The sequence below is a fragment of the Gorilla gorilla genome, chromosome X, assembly GCF_029281585.2.
Source record: "Gorilla gorilla gorilla isolate KB3781 chromosome X, NHGRI_mGorGor1-v2.1_pri, whole genome shotgun sequence".
Taxonomy (NCBI): domain Eukaryota; kingdom Metazoa; phylum Chordata; class Mammalia; order Primates; family Hominidae; genus Gorilla; species Gorilla gorilla.
In genome coordinates, this window is record NC_073247.2 from 112,394,589 (window position 1) to 112,413,757 (window position 19,169).

Below are 19,169 nucleotides of genomic sequence, written 5' to 3' on the forward strand. Positions count from 1 at the left end.
ACTGAGGCACAGATAGATTAGGTGACTTGCCAAAGAGCTCACAACCAGTAACTGGTAAAGATGGAACTCCAACCTAGCCAGTCTGGCTCTAGAGTCTGTGATCTTAACCGTGGCTTCCATTTGTGGGAAGAAAAATTTGTACAGATACACATGTATATGGCAATGTGTGGAAGGAATCATAAGACACTTTAATCAGTGATCCTCTCTGGGCAGTGGGAGTGAGGGTGGGCAGCAAAGCAAGACTTTCACTTATTACTTTATACTTCTTTGAATTCTGAATTTTTAATACATTTTCTAATAATTCGTGTATTCATTTTGTAGATAAGAAACTTCTATTTTTAAATCAAAACATTGGTTATCTTTGATTTGTTACATTATACACCTTTAATTTCCCTGAACATTTTTACATTTTCCATGTTCTTTGGGATATGTGTGTCTTCGGGCCAAGTTCTCAAATAATTACCATGACATGTTCTCTGCTACATTTTGTCTTGCCAGTGTCAGAGTCCCAAGATGGGGCTGAGGCCAAGAAGGGTTGGGTAGGAGGCTAAGGAAAACTTCATGAAAGAAGGGCCTGTATTGCTCGCTCTGCTTGGGCAAGACTGTGATTGGGCTGGATTCAAGGCTGTCCTGAGCTGCAGTGTGCAGCTCTGAACTCCCTGGATCCCCTGGGGCACTCTAAGGGGGGCTGGCTGCTTCAGAAATTTCTTCTATTCTGTAGGGGAATAGATTATCTGCGTGCATGTGCACATGTGCGAACAAACCCATTTAATGAAAGCAGGAGTTTGGAATTGTGCCTAAAGGGTAGGAGTGATTCTGCCCTGATGTGTGAGTGTGTAGCATGGGTGTTTTTATTCGTTTGTTTCACTTAATATTTAAAGATACTCAAATGGGACTATGTTATGAAAGCAACTAAGTGTTGTGGAGTGTCTTTACTAACATAGGAAATAATAGTTTGTAAACTTTAGGAAGCATTAGACTGTTGAGATGCTTAAAAGAAAATGGAAAGAGTTGATGTTTAGACTGCGATTAACTCTCTTTGTAATCATTCCCTTGGTTCGATGATGTTGTGGAGCTGAGGAATAATAACAAGGTTGGTTGGTTTGTTTTTAATATGTACTTACTGTATACTAACACCCTACAAAGGGCATATTGTGAGAGAATAGGATATTCTTTTTTTATTATTATACTTTAAGTTCTAGGGTACATGTGCACAATGTGCAGGTTTGTTACATATGTATACATGTGCCATGTTGGTGTGCTGCACCCGTTAACTCGTCGTTTACATTAGGTATATCTCCTAATGCTCTCCCTCCCCCCTCCCCACACCCCACAACAGGCCCTGGTGTGTGATGTTCCCCACCCCGTGTCCAAGTGTTCTCATTGTTCAATTCCCACCTATGAGTGAGAACATGAGGGTTTGGTTTTCTGTCCTTGTGATAGTTTGCTGGGAATGATGGTTTCCAGCTTCATCCATGTTCCTAAAAGGACATGAACGCATCCTTTTTTATGGCTGCATATTATTCCATGGTGTATTTGTGCCACATTTTCTGAATCCAGTCCATCATTGTTGGACATTTGAGTTGGTTCCAAGTCTTTGCTATTGTGAATAGTGCCACAATAAACATACATGTGCATGTGTCTTTATAGCAGCATGATTTATAAGCCTTTGGGTATATACCCAGTAATGGGATGGCTGGGTCAAACGGTATTTCCAGTTCTAGATCCTTGAGGAATCACCACACTGTCTTCCACAATGGTTGAACTAGTTTACAGTCCCACCAACAGTGTAAAAGCGTTCCTGAGAATAGGATATTATTTCATGAAGGTTTTCTCTTTGAAGATTTCATATTCAATAAGGACTGATTAAAAGATATTTGGACAGGTCGGGCGCGGTGGTTCACACCTGTAATCCCAGCACTTTGGGAGGCTGAGGTGGTCAGGAGTAAGAGACCAGCCTGACCAACATGGTGAAACCCCCGTCGCTACTAAAAATACAATAAATTAGCTGGGCGTGGTAGCATGCGCCTGTAATCCCAGCTACTCAGGAGGCTGAGGCAGGCAGAATTGCTTGAACCCGGGAGGCGGAGGTTGCAGTGAGCCAACATCGCACTACTGCACTCCAGCCTGGGCGACAGAGAGAGACTCTGTCACACACACATGCACACACACACACACACACAAAGAAAAAAAAAGAAACTGAAGGGGGGGAAATAGGTCTTTTCAAATGGCCTATCTTCTCTTATATGCCACTTTTTTTTTTTCAGACGGTGTTTTGCTCTTGTTGCCCAGGCTAGAGGTGCAATGGCGTCATCTCGGCTCACCACAACCTCTGACTCCCGGGTTCAAGCAATTCTCCTGCCTCCGCCTCCCAAGTAGCTGGGATTACAGGCACGCACCACCACGCTCCGCTTATTTTGTATTTTTAGTAGAGACAGGGTTTCTCCATGTTGGTCAGGCTACTCTCGAACTCCAGACCTCAGGTGATCTGCCTGCCTTGGCCTCTCAAAGTGCTGGGATTACAGGCGTGAGCCACCGCACCTGCCCTTATCTGCCACTTTCCTGCTGAGGAAGTACATGGCCTTTCTGGACAGGAAAATGTGTCCAGAATCTCTTAACGCTGTACCCTAGGTTGCCCTGTGTACATAATGTAGCTACTTTACCTTTCTAGTTATGATTCTGAGTAATTGTCTACCCTGCTATATATGCTGTATATAGCCATTGGTGAATTGTCTATATCCAGGCAAGTGCCACGTCAGTTTGATTTGCTTTGTGGACATTGCTAATAGGTTTATGTTTTCCCAGAAAAAAAGTGGTGAGAAACCGGCTGGAAGAAACAAGAGCCTTACCAACTCACCACTTCATTTTTTTTAATGAAAATTTTGAGGATATGGTAATGAGAACACCATCAGATGAAGCATGACAATCCCAAAGAACTGATGTGCACTTGATAAATGCTTGTGGTTATAACAGCTGACCCATTTTCCCCAGTTTCCATAAGCCATGTCATCCCTGGTTAAAGAGCCAGGTAGGTCAATGTCAAATAAGTACTTACTCTTCCATTTGCTAGATGTTATAGGAGGAATATTTTAAAATTTTTAAGTGTTCAGAATGCTACTAAACTTTTAGGTATTGGAGAGGGGTAGGAATATAAGCAAGCTGCTATGACCAACACACAACTAAAGTGCATGTCCCAAGAATAAAAGGTTAGGCCTGATGATCATGTACTTTAATTCCTCAAGGTAAGGTCGGCATAATCTAAGAGCAAAAAGCCAAATACAAGCCCCTGGGGTCAGCCACACTTGAAAAGGAGGAGGAAATTCAAACAACAAAGTAAACTAGAAAGAGCAGTAAAAGGGAAGAAAATCAGGATGTTACACAGTCATAACAAAAAAAGAAAAATATTTTTAGTGGTACCAAATGCAACAAAGACTTCAAGAAAGAGAAGCAGCAAAAAGCGATTTGACCAGGAGGAAGTTAGCTGTGGTTTCCGAGGTTAAGTGGTTTCTGACTGGGCAGGTGGTTTCTATTATATAAATGGTGGCTTACATAGAATGAGATGTTGAGATCATCTTATTTCACACAGAACATTAAAGGACCATTATAATTAGACTCACTCATTCATTCATTTATTCCATTAGCATTTACTGTGTTCTTACAAGTGCCTGACGCTACTAAGCTCCATGGGGTCAGGGTACCTAATAGAAAAACCATAATTAAATCATAATGGCTTCTCTCTCACAAGCAATCTGGGTGAAGTTTTAAAGCGATGACTTAAAAATGAAAGTCTTATTTCCCTATAGCTGTTTCAGTTTATATATTCATTTCTGACACATTAGCCTTTTGTTTTCCTTTTTAAATTAGTAAGGTTTGGTTTGCCGCATCACAAAGTTTCAACCTAGAAAAGTAGCAAACTTAAAAAAAATCAAATCTCAAATTATCTTATATATGCTGTGAGGAAAAGCAGAAATGGCATTAATATCTTAGGTTAATTTTTTTTCCTGCAAACACAAACAAAAACCCTCACAGAATAGTCCAAAGGAACCAAAGTTTACTGTTTCATGAGAAAATGCATATATTGCTTTGTGTCTCTTTTTTATTTTATTTTATTTTATTTTATTTTATTTTTTGAGACGGAGTCTTGCTCTGTCACCCAAGCGGGAGTGCAGTGGCGCGATCTCGGCTCACTGCAAACTCCGCCTCCCGGGTTCAAGCCATTCTCCTGCCTCAGCCTCCTGAGTAGCTGGGACTACAGGCGCCCGCCACCATACCTGGCTAATTTTTTCTATTTTTAGTAGAGACGGGGTTTCACCGTATTAGCCAGGATGGTCTCGATCTCCTGACCTCGTGATCCACCTGCCTCAGCCTCCCAAAGTGCTGGGATTACAGGTGTGAGCCACCGCGCCCGGCTCTGTGTCTCATATTTTAACAGGTTTGTTTGGGTGCATCACCAACTTGGATTCTGACAGGAGGTTGAAAACATCAAGTCTCAAAGATTCTTTTGTGAGCTCTGAGGAAAACCAGAAATGGTATTTATACCTTGTATTAGGTATTTATTTCCACAAAAGTTTGATGCTTACAACATAAACCCAACAACCCACCTGGAATAGGCCATGGAAATCTAACAAGCTTTTCACACTTAAGATATACCTAGAGATCTCTGCTTCTCAAAATGTCACCTTGCAGTGAGCAACCTGGTGCCTGGAAATAAGGCAACCCACATCAATTTTGGGACATCAAAAATGAATTATTTTAAACATAGATATATAGTGAAGTAAAATGTAAAATTCTCCAGATTTCTATAAAACAAAACTTAAAAGCTCAAAACCCCCAGCCTGTGCCACTAAGGGAAACTCACTCCCTCTGCCATTAGGATTGTCACCACGGAAATGAGCAGACCTACTGCCTCCAGTGGAAACTGGATCTCTCTCTCCAATCTAGTGATCCCTCTTTCTAACCAGCTAGTCTAATTAGCAAACTATTAAAGACACGTGAACTTTCCCTTGTACCAGTTATCATCAGGTGAAATGTTTCCTCATTACTTTCAGAATTAAGTATACAATTCAGTATGCACAAGCACACATCAGCTATAAGGGCGTTTTCTAACTGGCTATCCAAAATAAACCCATCTTAAAAATAAACAAACCAATCCACCTGACGAGTGATGTCTGGTGTTTTTCCTCTTTCTACATTCTATATTTTAATTTTCTATAATTTTTCCTTTTTAATAATGAGGGAAAACTTTTTTTTTTTTTCTGAGATGCAGGTTCACTCTTATCGCCCAGGCTGGAGTGCAGTGGTGTGATCTCGGCTCACTGCAACCTCTGACTCCCGGATTCAAGTGATTCTCCTGCCTCAGTCTCCCAAGTAGCTGGGATTACAGGTGCTTGCCACCACACCCAGCTAATTTTTGCATTTTTATTAGAGACGGTGTTTTACCATGTTGGCCAGGCTGGTCTAGAACTCCTGACCTCAGGTGATCCGCCCGCCTCAGCCTCTCAAAGTGCTGGGATTACAGATGTGAGCCACCATGGCTGGCTGAGGGAAAACTTTTTTAAAAACTCTAAATATAACCTTAAAACATTCTTCAAAACCACTGCAGTGAAAAATATGTATTTGAAAATTGCTGATAATCCTTTAAATATTTGCTTCTTTAATCTCAGTAGCCAAAAATCTGATTTGCTGTACTTGAGTCACTATTTTTCAACTTAATTTTCTTATCACCTTATCCTATGTCAAAAGTCACACATCAAATGTTCTAATGGAGAATATCATTTTTCTGCAATAACTCCAAGCATTTTAAAACACATACTCAAAATTCATGATTATTTAACTAGTAGTTTTTGCCCAGGTTTTTTTCTAACTGTAACTGACTCCCCCTTACCATCAATTCAAGGACCGTGGCAATCAGACTAGACAGGTTCTACTAATGGATGTATAAAGAGACTCAAAACCAAAGAAATAATGCCCTGACTTCAACTCAAATTTTAGTACTTATTATTTTCCTTATTAATTTCCCTATTATCCTGAAGATACAGGTTACATCCCTCCCTGTACAACTTTTTAATGCAAACTATACAATCAAAAAAGTCTGATCTCTAGGAGAACACTAGTCATATGCTACTTTATAACATGGAATATAATTTTTTTCACAGAGAACAGTTTTTTTAATATTTGCACTTTAAGATTTTTTTGTTTACATTAAGTTCTGGGATACATGTGCAGAATGTGCAGGTTTGTTACATAGGTATACATGTGCCATGGTGGTTTGCTGCACCTATGGGAACAGTTTTTTTTAAACAAAAACATTTTTTTTTAATACAGAGTTAAGGCCGCAGGCTTATATTTCACATCTAAAAACAGTACTCTGAATAGAAATGTAGGGCTTAGCTTTCTCAGTGGAAAACAACAACCATTCCAGCAGATTTTCTACAAGTTAATTTAAACACGATCTTTTTAGAGGAAAGCAGTATTTATTGTATAAGAGTTATACTTATTAATCAAAGGCACAAACGAAAACTAAGACTTAAAGTTGACCATAATATTGACAAGTCATATCAACCTGGTACCAGCTAAATTTAATGAAGATAAGTTCCACCGAATTCCTAAGGAAAATACAACAATTCCGACACCATTTAATAATTAGAAACTTTCAAACAAGAGGGAAAGTATGAACATCATAATAAATGCCTCAATTTGGAGGCAAAGAAATGTAAGTTGTGTGCTGAAACCTGATGTATCACAGAACATCAGTAGTCCCTTCCAGTCGTGGATGCCTTAGACCCAAGGCCTTACACTGTTATCACCATCTGGCAACCCTGATGAGGGATGCCATCCATTGACTGACTGAAATTAAATTACACAATGTGACTCTCTGCCTGTCAGCAGAACAGAGAGTCATAAAATATTTTAACTTCTTGGTGCAAATTATACAATCAAACCAGATAACCTTGACTGGGAAGGAGCCAGTTCAGAGAGGTGAATTTTCTATCACACTACATCAATAGCAAAGTCAGAGGAATCAATTTTCCATCTTGTAACACTACATCAAAATAGCAAATTCACAGTGCCTTCCAAAGGCCCCCTACTAAGAAAAATAACAGTCAAGAGGAACACAGTATTACTTCATTTACAATTTACTAGCTCTTCCAGTGTTTCAGAGGGATACAGGGTTTCAACGATCTAACATGAATGGGATAGAAGGTGGACTTAGAACATAGCAAACATACATCTTGATTGAATCAGCCCACTGCGAGCACAGATCTTGATTGAATCAGCCTATTGGTGCAGTTTTAGGTCTACATACATCTTGATTGAATCAACCTACTGGTGTAGTTTTTTGGTCTATCAGTAAGTAGTGTTGTCAGTTCTCCAGCCAAGCAACTTTCTAATTCACAGGGGGGACCTTAAATGTCCTAAAATTAAAGAAAAAAAGTTAATGTACTTGTTACCCAAATTTCAACATCTGTATTTGCTTACATACATTCTAATCTATTCCTGCTAATGAAGACCTTCCTATGTGTTCCTAGTCAGTGGCTCAAGTAAAATGCAAAGTGTGCCCTAGGGATCAATTCAGCCAACAACAGTTCTCACAGTATTTTACCAGTCAAATATTAACGCCATTGAAACACACGTCTTCCCAAAATCTGGTTCCTTATTAGACCAGATGAGTTTATGGTTTTAACAATAGCCCACCAAAAACATCTTTTTACCAAGAAAGCCACACTCTCAACGACTGATTAAGATTGTGGTAAATGAAAACTAGGAAAAGGACTAAGGAAAATGTCAATATTGGTGAGGAGCAGAGTGCACCTGCCAGGGAACCTCACAAATAAGGTCATTCTTGGGATTCTTTGTTTCTCCTCTCTCTAGGCCAAAACATGTTAGAAAAGGGACCACTTATGATCTTTAGGCTGACATGTGTATGTAAATATATAAACCCACACGGGGAGTCTTCTGTTGCATAACTGTAGAGAGCATGCATAGATAAGCTGTAGCTAAGTCATTACTTTCTGACCATGCCCTGTGTATAGAGACCTAACCTGCCTACACAGGGCTTACATAGCACCAGCTAGATTTAAATATACTACTAGACAAGACGTTCTTGGCAAACTTAGTCCATGCATCACATACACAGGCTAGAATAAATATCAACACTAACAGAGCTGAGGACCAAAATGAACGCACCTTAAAGGTAGAGAGGAATAGGCCCACAGATACATTGGGTTACACTATCTCATACTGGTTATTTGTTATGGCACGAGAGAGGCAGTAGGCGAGAAAGATTCCAATCAGCTAGAAATAAAATAGGAACAAAATTAAATACATACACAAAAGAACTTGAACACCTCAGACTATATTCTCCTCTCACTTGTAATTCGCTTATAATTTTCGTCCTTGAGTTTTTCTAGAGTTATGTTTAATACTCTGCAGCATCTAGATCACATTCAAAGAATGTAAGTGAAGTTTTATTGCCACTATGACCCAGAATTTCACAACTCTCACCAAAGGAAAATCCAGCAAACTCACTCAAGGAAAATTCAGTCACGAGTTTTGAAGAAACTTTTCTTACTCTCATTTCCCAGAAAAAACAAAGACATGGTTTTCAATAAGTATCTTAACAAGTGAAATCTCCATCAACGAGGGCAGAGATTTTCCTGGAAAGATCCACAGCAATGCTACAATAATGAAAATGTTCTAGAATCCCTGTACTGTCCGATATAGTAGGCAGCAGCCACATGGCTACTAAGTATTTCAAATCTCCAGCAAACTGAGGTTTTAATTTTATTTAATAATTTATAACAATTCAAAGGTGGCTAGTGGCTACTGCATTAGCACAGATTTAGATATAGCTTTGCTTGCTACTTTAAAAATATATTAAGACTAAACTTGAATTAGTCTTATTTCTAGTGTTTAATATAAAAAAAAAACGTTCAGAGCCACAAAACAAACTTCATGCTACAGTGGGAAACACAACTTGGGAAACACAATTTGATCTACAACGTGGAATCAACCCCAAACAACTGGTGCATAAGGAATGTGGGGGTGGCATCATCTAAATTTTAATAGGTTGGAACTTGTATGCAACTCATCAGGCAGTTGCAGCCCAGAAAAGATCCTAATAACATTTTAGAATCTTGACTGACTGCAGAGAGAACCAAAGTTCCTATCTAATGTTTTGTTTCATGAGCTATGATACTGGAAAGTTGCCATAACTAAGAGGGCACTGAGTCTTTCCACAGTTAACTGCTTTCAAAAGATATGCACTGCTACAAGTTAATTCTAAATCTTACTTTTTTTCTTCTTTTTTTTAATTATACTTTAAGTTCTGGGATACATGTGCAGAACGTGCAGGTTTGTTACATAGGTATACACGTGCCATGGTGGTTTGCTGCACCCATCAACCCATCATCTACATTAGGTATTTCTCCTAAATAAAGTATTTTTATACTGTGACCAGTAACTGAGAGTTTTGTGAAAATGCGACTTCCCTAAAAATGTCCTCACTATCCAGTCCCCTGAAGCAAAAACTTATAAGCCTTAAAAGTGAAAATCTCGCTGCATGCAGTGGCTCACGCCTGTAATCCCAGCACTTTGGGAGGCCGAGGAGGGCGGATCACTTGAGGTCAGGTGTTCAAGATCAGCCTGGCCAACATGGTGAAACCCCAACTCTACTAAAAATACAAAAAAATTTAGCCAGGCATGGTGGCGCACACCTGTAATTCTAGCTACTCAGGAGGCTGAGGTGGGAGAATCACTTGAACCCAGGAAGTGGAGGTTGCAGGGAGCTGAGATGATGCCACTGCATTCCAGCCTGGCAACCGAGCAAGACTCCATCTCAAAAAAAAAAAAGTGAAAATCTTCTAGCTTACACCTACAAGAGGGATGAAATATTTCCTAAGTAACTACAAAGACTTACTTGGAAGCAAGCAACTCCAAAGGAAATTCCTGCAACGACTCCCATTTCTGACTCTATAATGGTCATCACCTTTATAAAACAACCCTAATGGGAGGAAAAAAACAAAGATTAAATACAGCACAAGCAGCCTGTGCTTTTCTTTATGGTAATAAATACTTCGATCATATAACTCTGCAGAAAGATATATTTATGGTAATAAATACTTTGATCATATACCTCTGCAGAAAGATGTATGTATCATAGCCTTTGATTGTCATTTTATTGAAATCTATTCTCTTCCATATGTTCTCAACAGAACAAATAATTTTTCCCAATTATTTCCACCTTCTGGATTATATATTTAAAAGTGTTACTTCACTTGAACCCAGGAGTTCAAGGCTCCAGTGAGCTATGATCACAACACTGCACTTCAGACTGGGTGACAGAGAGAGACACTGTCTTTAAAAAAAAATACTAAATAATAAATAAACAAAAAAGTGTTACTTGCTGGCCATCTGAACTCAATTCTTACCCGCCCTATCTATTTCAGCTTATATTTAAAAATTAAAAACTGGCCAGGTGCAGTGGCTCACGCCTGTAATCCCAGCACTTTGGGAGGCCAAGTCAGGTGGATCACAAGGTCAGGAGATTGAGACCATCCTGGCTAACACAGTGAAACCCCGTCTCTACTAAAAAATACAAAAAATTAGCCAGGCGTGGTGGTGGGCACCTGTAGTTCCAGCTACTCGGGAGGCTGAGGCAGGAGAATGGCGTGAACCCGGAAGGCGGAGCTTGCAGTGAGCCGAGAACGCGCCACTGCACTCCAGCCTGGGCGACAGAGCGAGACTCTGTCTCGAAAAAAAAATTAAAAACTGGGTCAATTTTGCATTCAGTTAAGTCTTCAAATATTGCCAAATAGAAAATTTTAAAAGGCACCTTACTTCATTGTTTACTTTGTCTGCATCTCTCTGTGGAGTACAATCTTCAAGTTTACAGCAACTCTTAGGAAATCCTTTTTCTGAGTAATAATTAGTATCTGTCCAATCTCTATAATCGGTGACACCACAACAATGCAACTGAAAAACCCAACAAAAGCATTTACAGTTTATATTACAACTTTGTAGTCAAACATTTAACCTAATATCCTCTATTGCAATTTGTGCTCAAAACATTTACTAATCTCAATGATCTCTCTCCTCAATTGATTCAAGAGATGAGCACTGGGTCCCTGATTAGCACCATGCATGACAGTTTTGTATTGGCCTTACTTTCCTGCTATAGTTGGTACTAATTGTACCTGGACTATGATGTAAGTGGGGAAGGAAGAGAACAGGTGCACATGTGAGGAAAATGAAACACGTCACACTTCTTTCCCCTACAGGTGGATAACATCTAGTAGCCAGACTCTGCTCTTTTCTCTGAGGCAACAGGGAATGTGTTCCCCTCTAGGTGGTGGTTACCACTTACCGTATTTTGGATCTTGTCTACTGCATGGCTTCTATAATCTCCTGTAGAGTTATACTGCTTCAAAGCCTTCTCATAATTATTCTTAAAGCTGTTCTTAATCTATAGCAAAGAAACACAATGTCAGTAAGAAAATCCTCTAGAAAGTTTTTGGTTTCAGGTCAAATAAGTTCTCGAATCTGACCAATGGTCATATCTTTGACAGCAGCAACATGTAAGGTAATTAACTTCCATGGTACAGTCCTGTCCTCTAAGGGGTATAGGTTAGCTGAGGGGACTACTAAACAAAACATTAAAATATATGATGAGAACCACTACAAGTTCAAAGTGCTGTGGGAATATGCATTTATCTGAGTGGCAATGCAGTATTGCTGTATTCTGCACCCTGCTAATTTTTCTCCACTTTAAACTGAGTTCAAATTCGATGCCTATGGAATTTGTAAGCTACAAAACCTTACTTTGGGAGGCTGTGCTACCACTTTATAAGAACTCTCATTAATGGGCCTTTGCTACTCACCGAATGTTATTTGAACAACCCCAAGTTTACCTGTTTTATAATTCAGTATTAAACTTTTTTTTTTTTTGAGATGGAGTCTCGCTCTGCTGCCCAGGCTGCAGTGCAGTGGCACGATCTCGGCTCACTGCAAGCTCCACCTCCCAGGTTCATGCCATTCTCCTGCCTCAGCCTCCCGAGTAGCTGGGACTACAGGTGCCTACCACCATGCCCGGCTAATTTTTTGTTTTTTTTTTTTATTTTTAGTAGAGACAGTTTCACCGTGTTAGCCAGGGTGGTCTCGATCTCCTGACCTCGTGATCCACCTGCCTCGGCCTCCCAAAGTGCTGGGATTACAGGCGTGAGCCAACGCGCCCGGCCCAATATTAAACTTCTGATGATTTGCATTAAGTATATCCAATCTTTTCAAAATGCAAGCCATAAGAAGGTTATCAATTTTGTGCTTTGAATATTTTCCTATCAGCAAAGTTATAAATTGTACTATCTCCGTTTTAATAGGTATTTATACACAGAAAAACGACAGGGAATATAAGTAAGTAATTTTCTTCTGGTGACTAACAGTCTTTACAATTTTCTAAATTTTCTTTTAAATTAGAAGTTGACCAGAATTTTTACAAGAAGGCCATTATTGTCAGCTACAGGTTTAAATACAGAGGTCTGACTCTTCTACTTTAATAAATCCATTTTTATCTCTCAGAGGATAAATGTAACATGCTAAGCTTCCCTAATTCAGGCTTACCTCATGTCTGAAAACAAATCCTACGATGGCAGCGACCAGTTCGACCAAAAAAATGAGAGTCAGAAACATTGCATACTGCAGGATAAGAAAGAAAGTCCAAGTCAGCATAAATAAGATATAGCACAACTGCAAAGGGAGTCAAAGAAAAAATAATGGTCGTCTTCCCAATTAGTTCATCATGTTTTCATTGAAAAGGGCAGGGAAAATAACAACATGTCTATTTTGAAAGTGGAAATTGGCAGCTGAACTGTTACTTGATAAGTTTCCATAAGCAACAGGAAAAATTGTAAAGGGCCATGGCCAGTTCCAAGAAAGGAATTCCATAACATACAAAACTTTTCTAAAACCAAGAATCAATTCTAATGAAAACAAGGACTCACCAGTTTTAGCATCCATGCAGAAGCTCGGCAGGTAGCAAAACAACCAAAGGTGCCCAAAAGAATAATGACGGTACCAGTAGCAATGAGCACGAAGGGGACATTGGTGGCCTTCTCATTTAAAAGAGAAAAGTAATTCTCCAGGCTCACCTTGCCCCAAATGCCAACTGCAAGAAGGATAACGCCAGTGATCTATGGGGGAATTCAGAGAATACAAACAGTTACGCACTGTGTACAGCAGCATCTTCAAATCACAACGCATGAGGTATTTAAGGCACAATAGGTGTAATATGCTGGGATACCGCAGACAAGGGGGAAGAGTAGAAGGGGTTAGGGGGGGATCTGCCCACAAGAGCAGGCTGTGGACCAGGTATCTTATCAAAATTCTTAAAATTCATCTTTTTGTGTGTAAACACAAGCCCATGGCATATTTGCCCTAGGGATCAAAACTTTCTTAACTATCTTACTCCAACCTTAGGAAGAAAACCTTGAAGGGGGGAAAAAAAAACGTGATTTTATGAGTTCCAGAAACTTCCCCCGTCCTCTCCAGCTAGGGATGGGCACAGGGTACAAAGGACTGGTACACAAAAGCAAGCCCAAGGATAGACTGGCGGGAGTGGAGGCATACCATACTTACCTGCGAAACACTCCTCTCTTACGAAGCAGTAAAAAGAAAGACACTATTATGCAAGTGAGCCCTCAAAGGGGCCGGGCAAGCCTTGCTTGCCTTTGCAAAGGTCCAGGGTCACCGTCTGCGTGCTCTGGGGGCTTAAGGCCCCACCTCGCCTCCCGTATCGAACTCGAACGCTGGTACGTCTGAGTCCCAGCTCAGCCTGTCGGCTGCCTTCGTCCCGCACTCCGACCCCAGCGCCGGCGAGATGCCTGAGCTCTTTGTTCGGGGCCCAGTCACTGGTCGCCGGCGTCGGGGTCCCAGGCGCGATGGCCGCCCAAACCCCACACCGTTCCCGACTTGAGCTCCCGCCGCTCAGGGTCACACCCCCCACAACTAAAAGCCCGGGATCCCCTGCCGGCCCCAGGCGCCTTCGTCTCTCACCCAGAAAATAAAAGTGTAGATTAGCAGAACGCTCTTGAAACAAGTAATGACTGGTTTAGTCTGCAGTCTCCGAGACGGGGACGCCATGACTAGCCCGAGACCCTGCACCACCGCACCGGGCGATCGGAACACGGAGAGCGAGACGCGGAGTCCCCGAGTCTCCCCGGAAACTGCCGAAAACTTACGAGCGTCCACAACGGAGAAGGGCCGGAAACACTGTACAATTTTGTAGAGGGTAAAGTACGGGAGGATGTCCGGAAAGTGGCAACAATTTCAGAGCGCCCCCTGCCGAAGGTTACCGAAAACTATATACGAAGGTTCTAGTGTCGGAAATTTCATAGGTCTTCAAGTGGAGCTTTCTTCATTGTTTTTTTTCTATCCTAAGGAATCTTTCCCGCCCCCCACCCCTCCCCTCTCCTTATAACTTCACCATATTGTTTCTATCACCAGCAGAGCCCGCAGCGCTCTGAGATTGGGCCTCCCTGGCCCCTGGTGCCCTAGAGAGGAGGAAAAGAATGAAGAGGTTAAAAGCGACCTAAGAAAATACATGGGAAAATACCCACAAGAAATATATTTGCAAAAAGAAAGCGGATTGCAAAGCAATACATACAGTCACGTGTGCTTAGACAAAAACTGAAAGGAACAGTGAAATTTACCTCTGGTGGAATTAGGCTGATTTTTTTCTCACTTGTGTGCTTTTCAATTTGTGAACATTGTTTTATGGGTTAGGAAGGGGAGATGTGAATGGAGGAAAATAATCACCACTTGAAAGAATTTCTAAGCTAGGTATTAAAGATAATAATGACTTTAGAATTTACCTGCAGGACTTTGCAAAACCCCAGTATTCCTCTCCTTTTTTATCCCCTAAGTAATTGGAAAGTTGAGGGAAAGTATTTTTACATAATAGTGAAATGTAAGTTCAGCTATTCGCTGTAAACTTTTAAAAAGAGAGAGTGCAATGGAAAATCCCTGGTGAGTGTGACCTCCTCTTAAATGTTAAAGCAGAAAGGCACTGTACATTCCAGCCACCTGGTTTTTCCCATCAAAACCCAGCTGATTACAGAGAGATTAAAACCTAATGTTATATATTGTGAATATATTGGTCTATGTTGTTACAGCACAGGAGGTGCGTTAAGGTCTGATTTCTCAACTAAAGCGTCAGCTCTTTGAAGGCAGAGACTGAGTGTTAAGCGAGTTTGTGTTATCTCTAGAGGAATGGGGTTAGAAGGCTGTATCAGTTCCCTATGCAGTCCAACCCTTCATCATTGACACAAGCTTAATATCACAAGTGGCTATTTACTCTATTGCCATTGCAAAAAGACCTGCATTTGTGGAGGAGAGATGAATACTCAAACTTTTCTGCTTGAAACGTTGCTTTAAACATACACCTCAGGACCAGAACACAGGAAAGTTCCATTGACTTGGTCACACAGAGCTTCCCTGTGCTTCAAATATTGACCTAGGACCAGTTCCTATAACATCTTGCCAGACGTCTGAGGTGCAAGGCAGCAACTGTTGAAAAATTAATTATTGCACTGCCAGGCTTTATACTAAAATTTTTACTAAAATTTGAAAGGTCTAATACACAAATACATGGAGAGAATGGATAAATGATACATCTACATACACCTTCAAACACTTTGAGGTAAAGTCGTTAGGAAATAGCAAATATTCAACATGGTGGAGGGGGGTGTCTAAGTATATGCAAAGATTTCTCCCTAGGCTAAATGACCCCAACTGAAGGGTTCTTACACTAAAAACAAGGATCAAGGGAAGTCTTGATAACTTCTTGTCATCTTAAAGAGAAGTTTCTCTGAAACTTAGGTATGTACTGGAAGGGATTTACAATGTGAGCCCAAGAGCAAAGAAATATGTCTGTAGCTGAAGAAAAAACAAAATAGCAAAGCAAAAGCCACATCTTATTTCCAAGAATGTGTTGACTTTCCTCCTCTCCCTTCCTCTACCACTCACAACGCTGCTTTGTTTGAATAACACTCGGTGCCAAATTAAACCAAATGCTGACATGGAAATTCATATTCCTATGGCTACAACACCTTGCACCATTGCCTCCTACTCTGCTACACCCACTTCCATCTCCCCACCCCAACAATGCCACCAAACCGAGAAATTCAATTTAGTTCAAACCTAGGCCTGGGTCTGGGTACAAACCCAGACCAAAGGGGCATCTAATCCCGTTTAAGGCAATTTAAGAAGTATTTCCCTAGGCCACTAGATAAATGTATTCTTTAAAGTATTAATAATGACTGTGATAATAAGCATTGACTATATACCAACCACTATTGCTAAGAGCTTGATACACGTTACCTCATATGCACACATCACAAGAACCCTATTATGAGGTTGACACACCTAGCACCTTCATTTTACAGATGAAGAAACAGGTTGAAAGAGGCCAAGTAAGCTGCCTAGGACTAAACCTGGGCAACTTCTGTGTCTTTCATCAGAAATGGGGCCCACTTTGTGATGAAACATAGCTGTTGTACGTACAGCTGCCTCTGCGCAGAGTAACCTGAGTAAAGACTGCTGTTGCACAGACATTTAACCTAAAACAAGGACTCCTCGGAGCCTCTGAAGCTTAAGAACCTCAATGATTGCCCCAATTCTGCCTTGCACTTGGGGTTTTTTGGTTGAGTTTGGCTTTTGCCTTCACTCCAATAGCCCAGCCACCTAGGAAGTAACCCTACCTGCCCCAGAGTGGTAAGGCAGAGAGTTCAGTACTTTTTCTTGTTCAACCTCTTAATTTCTCCCTCTTTCTGAGCACAGAAACACAATTTGATGCCAACAATGTAGGAAAAAAGGAAAACACTTTAAGTATTGTTACTGCTTGTTTTACATGGAACATTTAGTAGCCCCCCTTCCCAGTTAACTTCCTGTAACCTTCAAGATTAGGTGTAAATGTTTTTCATTGCTAGACATCAGGCAAGGGAAATGACATAAACAAGGGCTCACTGTTAAGTCAGACCTCCCTTGTGCCACCTCCAGCCTCCCTCTATCCCTACCAAGCCCCTCATCCCAATACAATCTCAACTGATTTCCTACTGCTTTTCCAATGTGAATTTTCTGCTCTGTACCAGGTCAGTATGATCAACCCCCCAAATAAACAAGTCCTATTCCCTAGTCCCTGCCCACCCTCAACTTCACTCATACTTTCTGCTTCTACTGAATATCCAGTTCAATCCCAACTCAGTAAAAAGTCCCTCCTTCCTCACCTCTTTCTCTAACACCATAACTGTCTTAACTACACACTCACTCCCATTAACCCAGCCCTTTAGTCAATTACTGCAATATCTGCTTTGCATTTCTACTTACCTATTCTACATCCTACCGTCTAGATGTTCAGAAACTACTGAAGAGCTAGTGTGGCAGGGCCTCTATGCCCCCTTTTATACTCTCCTCAGTACCCTAGGACATAATGCCCAATTGATGAGTTCATTTTCTGCTCGGCCAATCCCTGTTGAGCTGATTGCTCATTGAGGTCATAACTGGTCTCTGGGAGCAACCACATAGTAATTACTCAGGATTGATTGTTGAAATTAAATAAAAAATTAAATGTCTAAGCCATCCCAGTATCGCACTATAATAAAACAGAAAAAATTAAATTGAGTACCTAGATAATGTCTTGGGACATTCCTCTCTCTCTCAGGAACCACTAAAATAATAACAACAACAATAATAATAATAATAAACTGTATCGCTGAGAGTACATCTTATCTCTTATTCACATAATAACTTTACCATTTTCATTTTCTAATCCCTTTTCTAGCATCCCTTCAATTACCTTTGGCTAAGTGCCTATCATAGAATTTAAAGGCGCATCCTACTTATTTTCTTAATATCTCATATTTTATGTTACAGCCATCAGATACCTCATTATTTAAACAGTTAATTCATATGTACAGTTTTAAAAATCCATTTCGTTAATGGCATATCTCTTTATTTCTATTGTCTCTTGTGCATTCCCATTCTCCTTCTCTGAAATTCTATTCTTTGTCTATTTTTATTCCCTTGTTTTCCATCCACTCCTTTCAGATGCTCTGTGAAACCTTTCCTCCCTTTCCATCCCTGATCTTGCCTTCTTCAAAAAAGCTCATAATATACAGTTTGGGACACACAGACATGATAAATACTTTTTTTTTTTTTTTTGAGACGGAGTCTCGCTCTGTCGCCCAGGCTGGAGTGCAGTGGCGCCATCTCGGCTCACTGCGAGCTCCACCTCCCGGGTTCATGCCATTCTCTGGTCTCAGCTTCCCGAGTAGCTGGGACTACAGGTGCCCGATACCACACCCGGCTAATTTTTTGTATTTTTAGTAGAGACGGGGTTTCACCGTGTTAGACAGGATGGTCTCGATCTCCTGACCTCGTGATTCGCCTGCCTCCACCTCCCAAAGTGCTGGGATTACAGGTGTGAGCCACCGCGCCCAGCCATAAATACTTTTAAATGGTATTAAAATTGACAATTCTATGTCCATTTTCTAAGAAAGTTGTTTCTAGTCTAGCCTTGTTGAGCTTTCCTGAGATCTCAACTAGGGAAGTCAGTTTCCATATCTAATATTTCATAAAACAATACCTTATTTACTGCTGAGGGGCTTCATATTAAAAGTCTTAAAGTTGAAAATGGTACTGAACTTTAAGAAACTTAAGTAATTGAGTATGCCTGGATGCTGTCAGTCTCCTTATCCACCTTTGTCTTATCCTCCCAACCAAACCATAAAGAGAGGTGTTTTATTTTACTTTGTAGCCTCACAGTATCTAACGTTGTGTTTTACACACTGAGTATGTGCTGCAGAAACATTGGGGTTATTATAATTAACCTCACTTGTTTTGGGTGAGCTCTTTATATTATTAATCCCAATGCTTTGCAAGAATGCTGTCTCTCTCTTCTGACATATCCCCTTACTTTGATCTCCCTATGATTTCCATATTCTCCCCCTTCACTTTCTTCTTTAACCTCTCTCTGGAACCCTTCTGTCCCACTGCTTCCAGCTTTCAGTGGGATTGAGGCCTTACGCAGCATCTTCACCCTGGCATGTGCTAGGCTTTGTGTTGGATGGCTGGGGATATGAAGAAGACTAGGATAAGGTTCTTGCCCTCTAAGTACTCAT

The 19,169-nt window shown here is 40.7% G+C and overlaps 1 protein-coding gene across 5 annotated transcripts; it reads right to left on the reverse strand.

The window, feature by feature from the left end:
• Window positions 1-6,143: 6,143 nt before the first annotated feature.
• On the reverse strand, window positions 6,144-17,425 carry TSPAN6 (tetraspanin 6). 5 transcript variants are annotated; one of them, XM_055376542.2, is made up of 8 exons: window positions 17,377-17,425; window positions 14,047-14,543; window positions 12,996-13,184; window positions 12,616-12,690; window positions 11,366-11,464; window positions 10,840-10,974; window positions 9,920-10,003; window positions 6,144-7,415 (listed from the first exon to the last, which is right to left on the reverse strand). In XM_055376542.2, exons 2-8 carry the CDS (start codon window positions 14,131-14,133, stop codon window positions 7,407-7,409), a joined length of 678 nt encoding a protein of 225 aa, XP_055232517.1. In that variant the 5' UTR covers window positions 14,134-14,543; window positions 17,377-17,425; the 3' UTR covers window positions 6,144-7,406. The 5 variants fall into 5 exon arrangements, with proteins under 5 accessions (XP_055232517.1, XP_018875095.1, XP_004064540.1 ...); XM_019019550.4 differs by lacking the exon at window positions 17,377-17,425 and adding an exon at window positions 8,188-8,295 and having other exon boundaries at window positions 14,232-14,444; XM_004064492.5 differs by lacking the exon at window positions 17,377-17,425 and adding an exon at window positions 8,188-8,295 and having other exon boundaries at window positions 14,047-14,444.
• Between the last annotated feature and the right edge of the window lie 1,744 nt (window positions 17,426-19,169).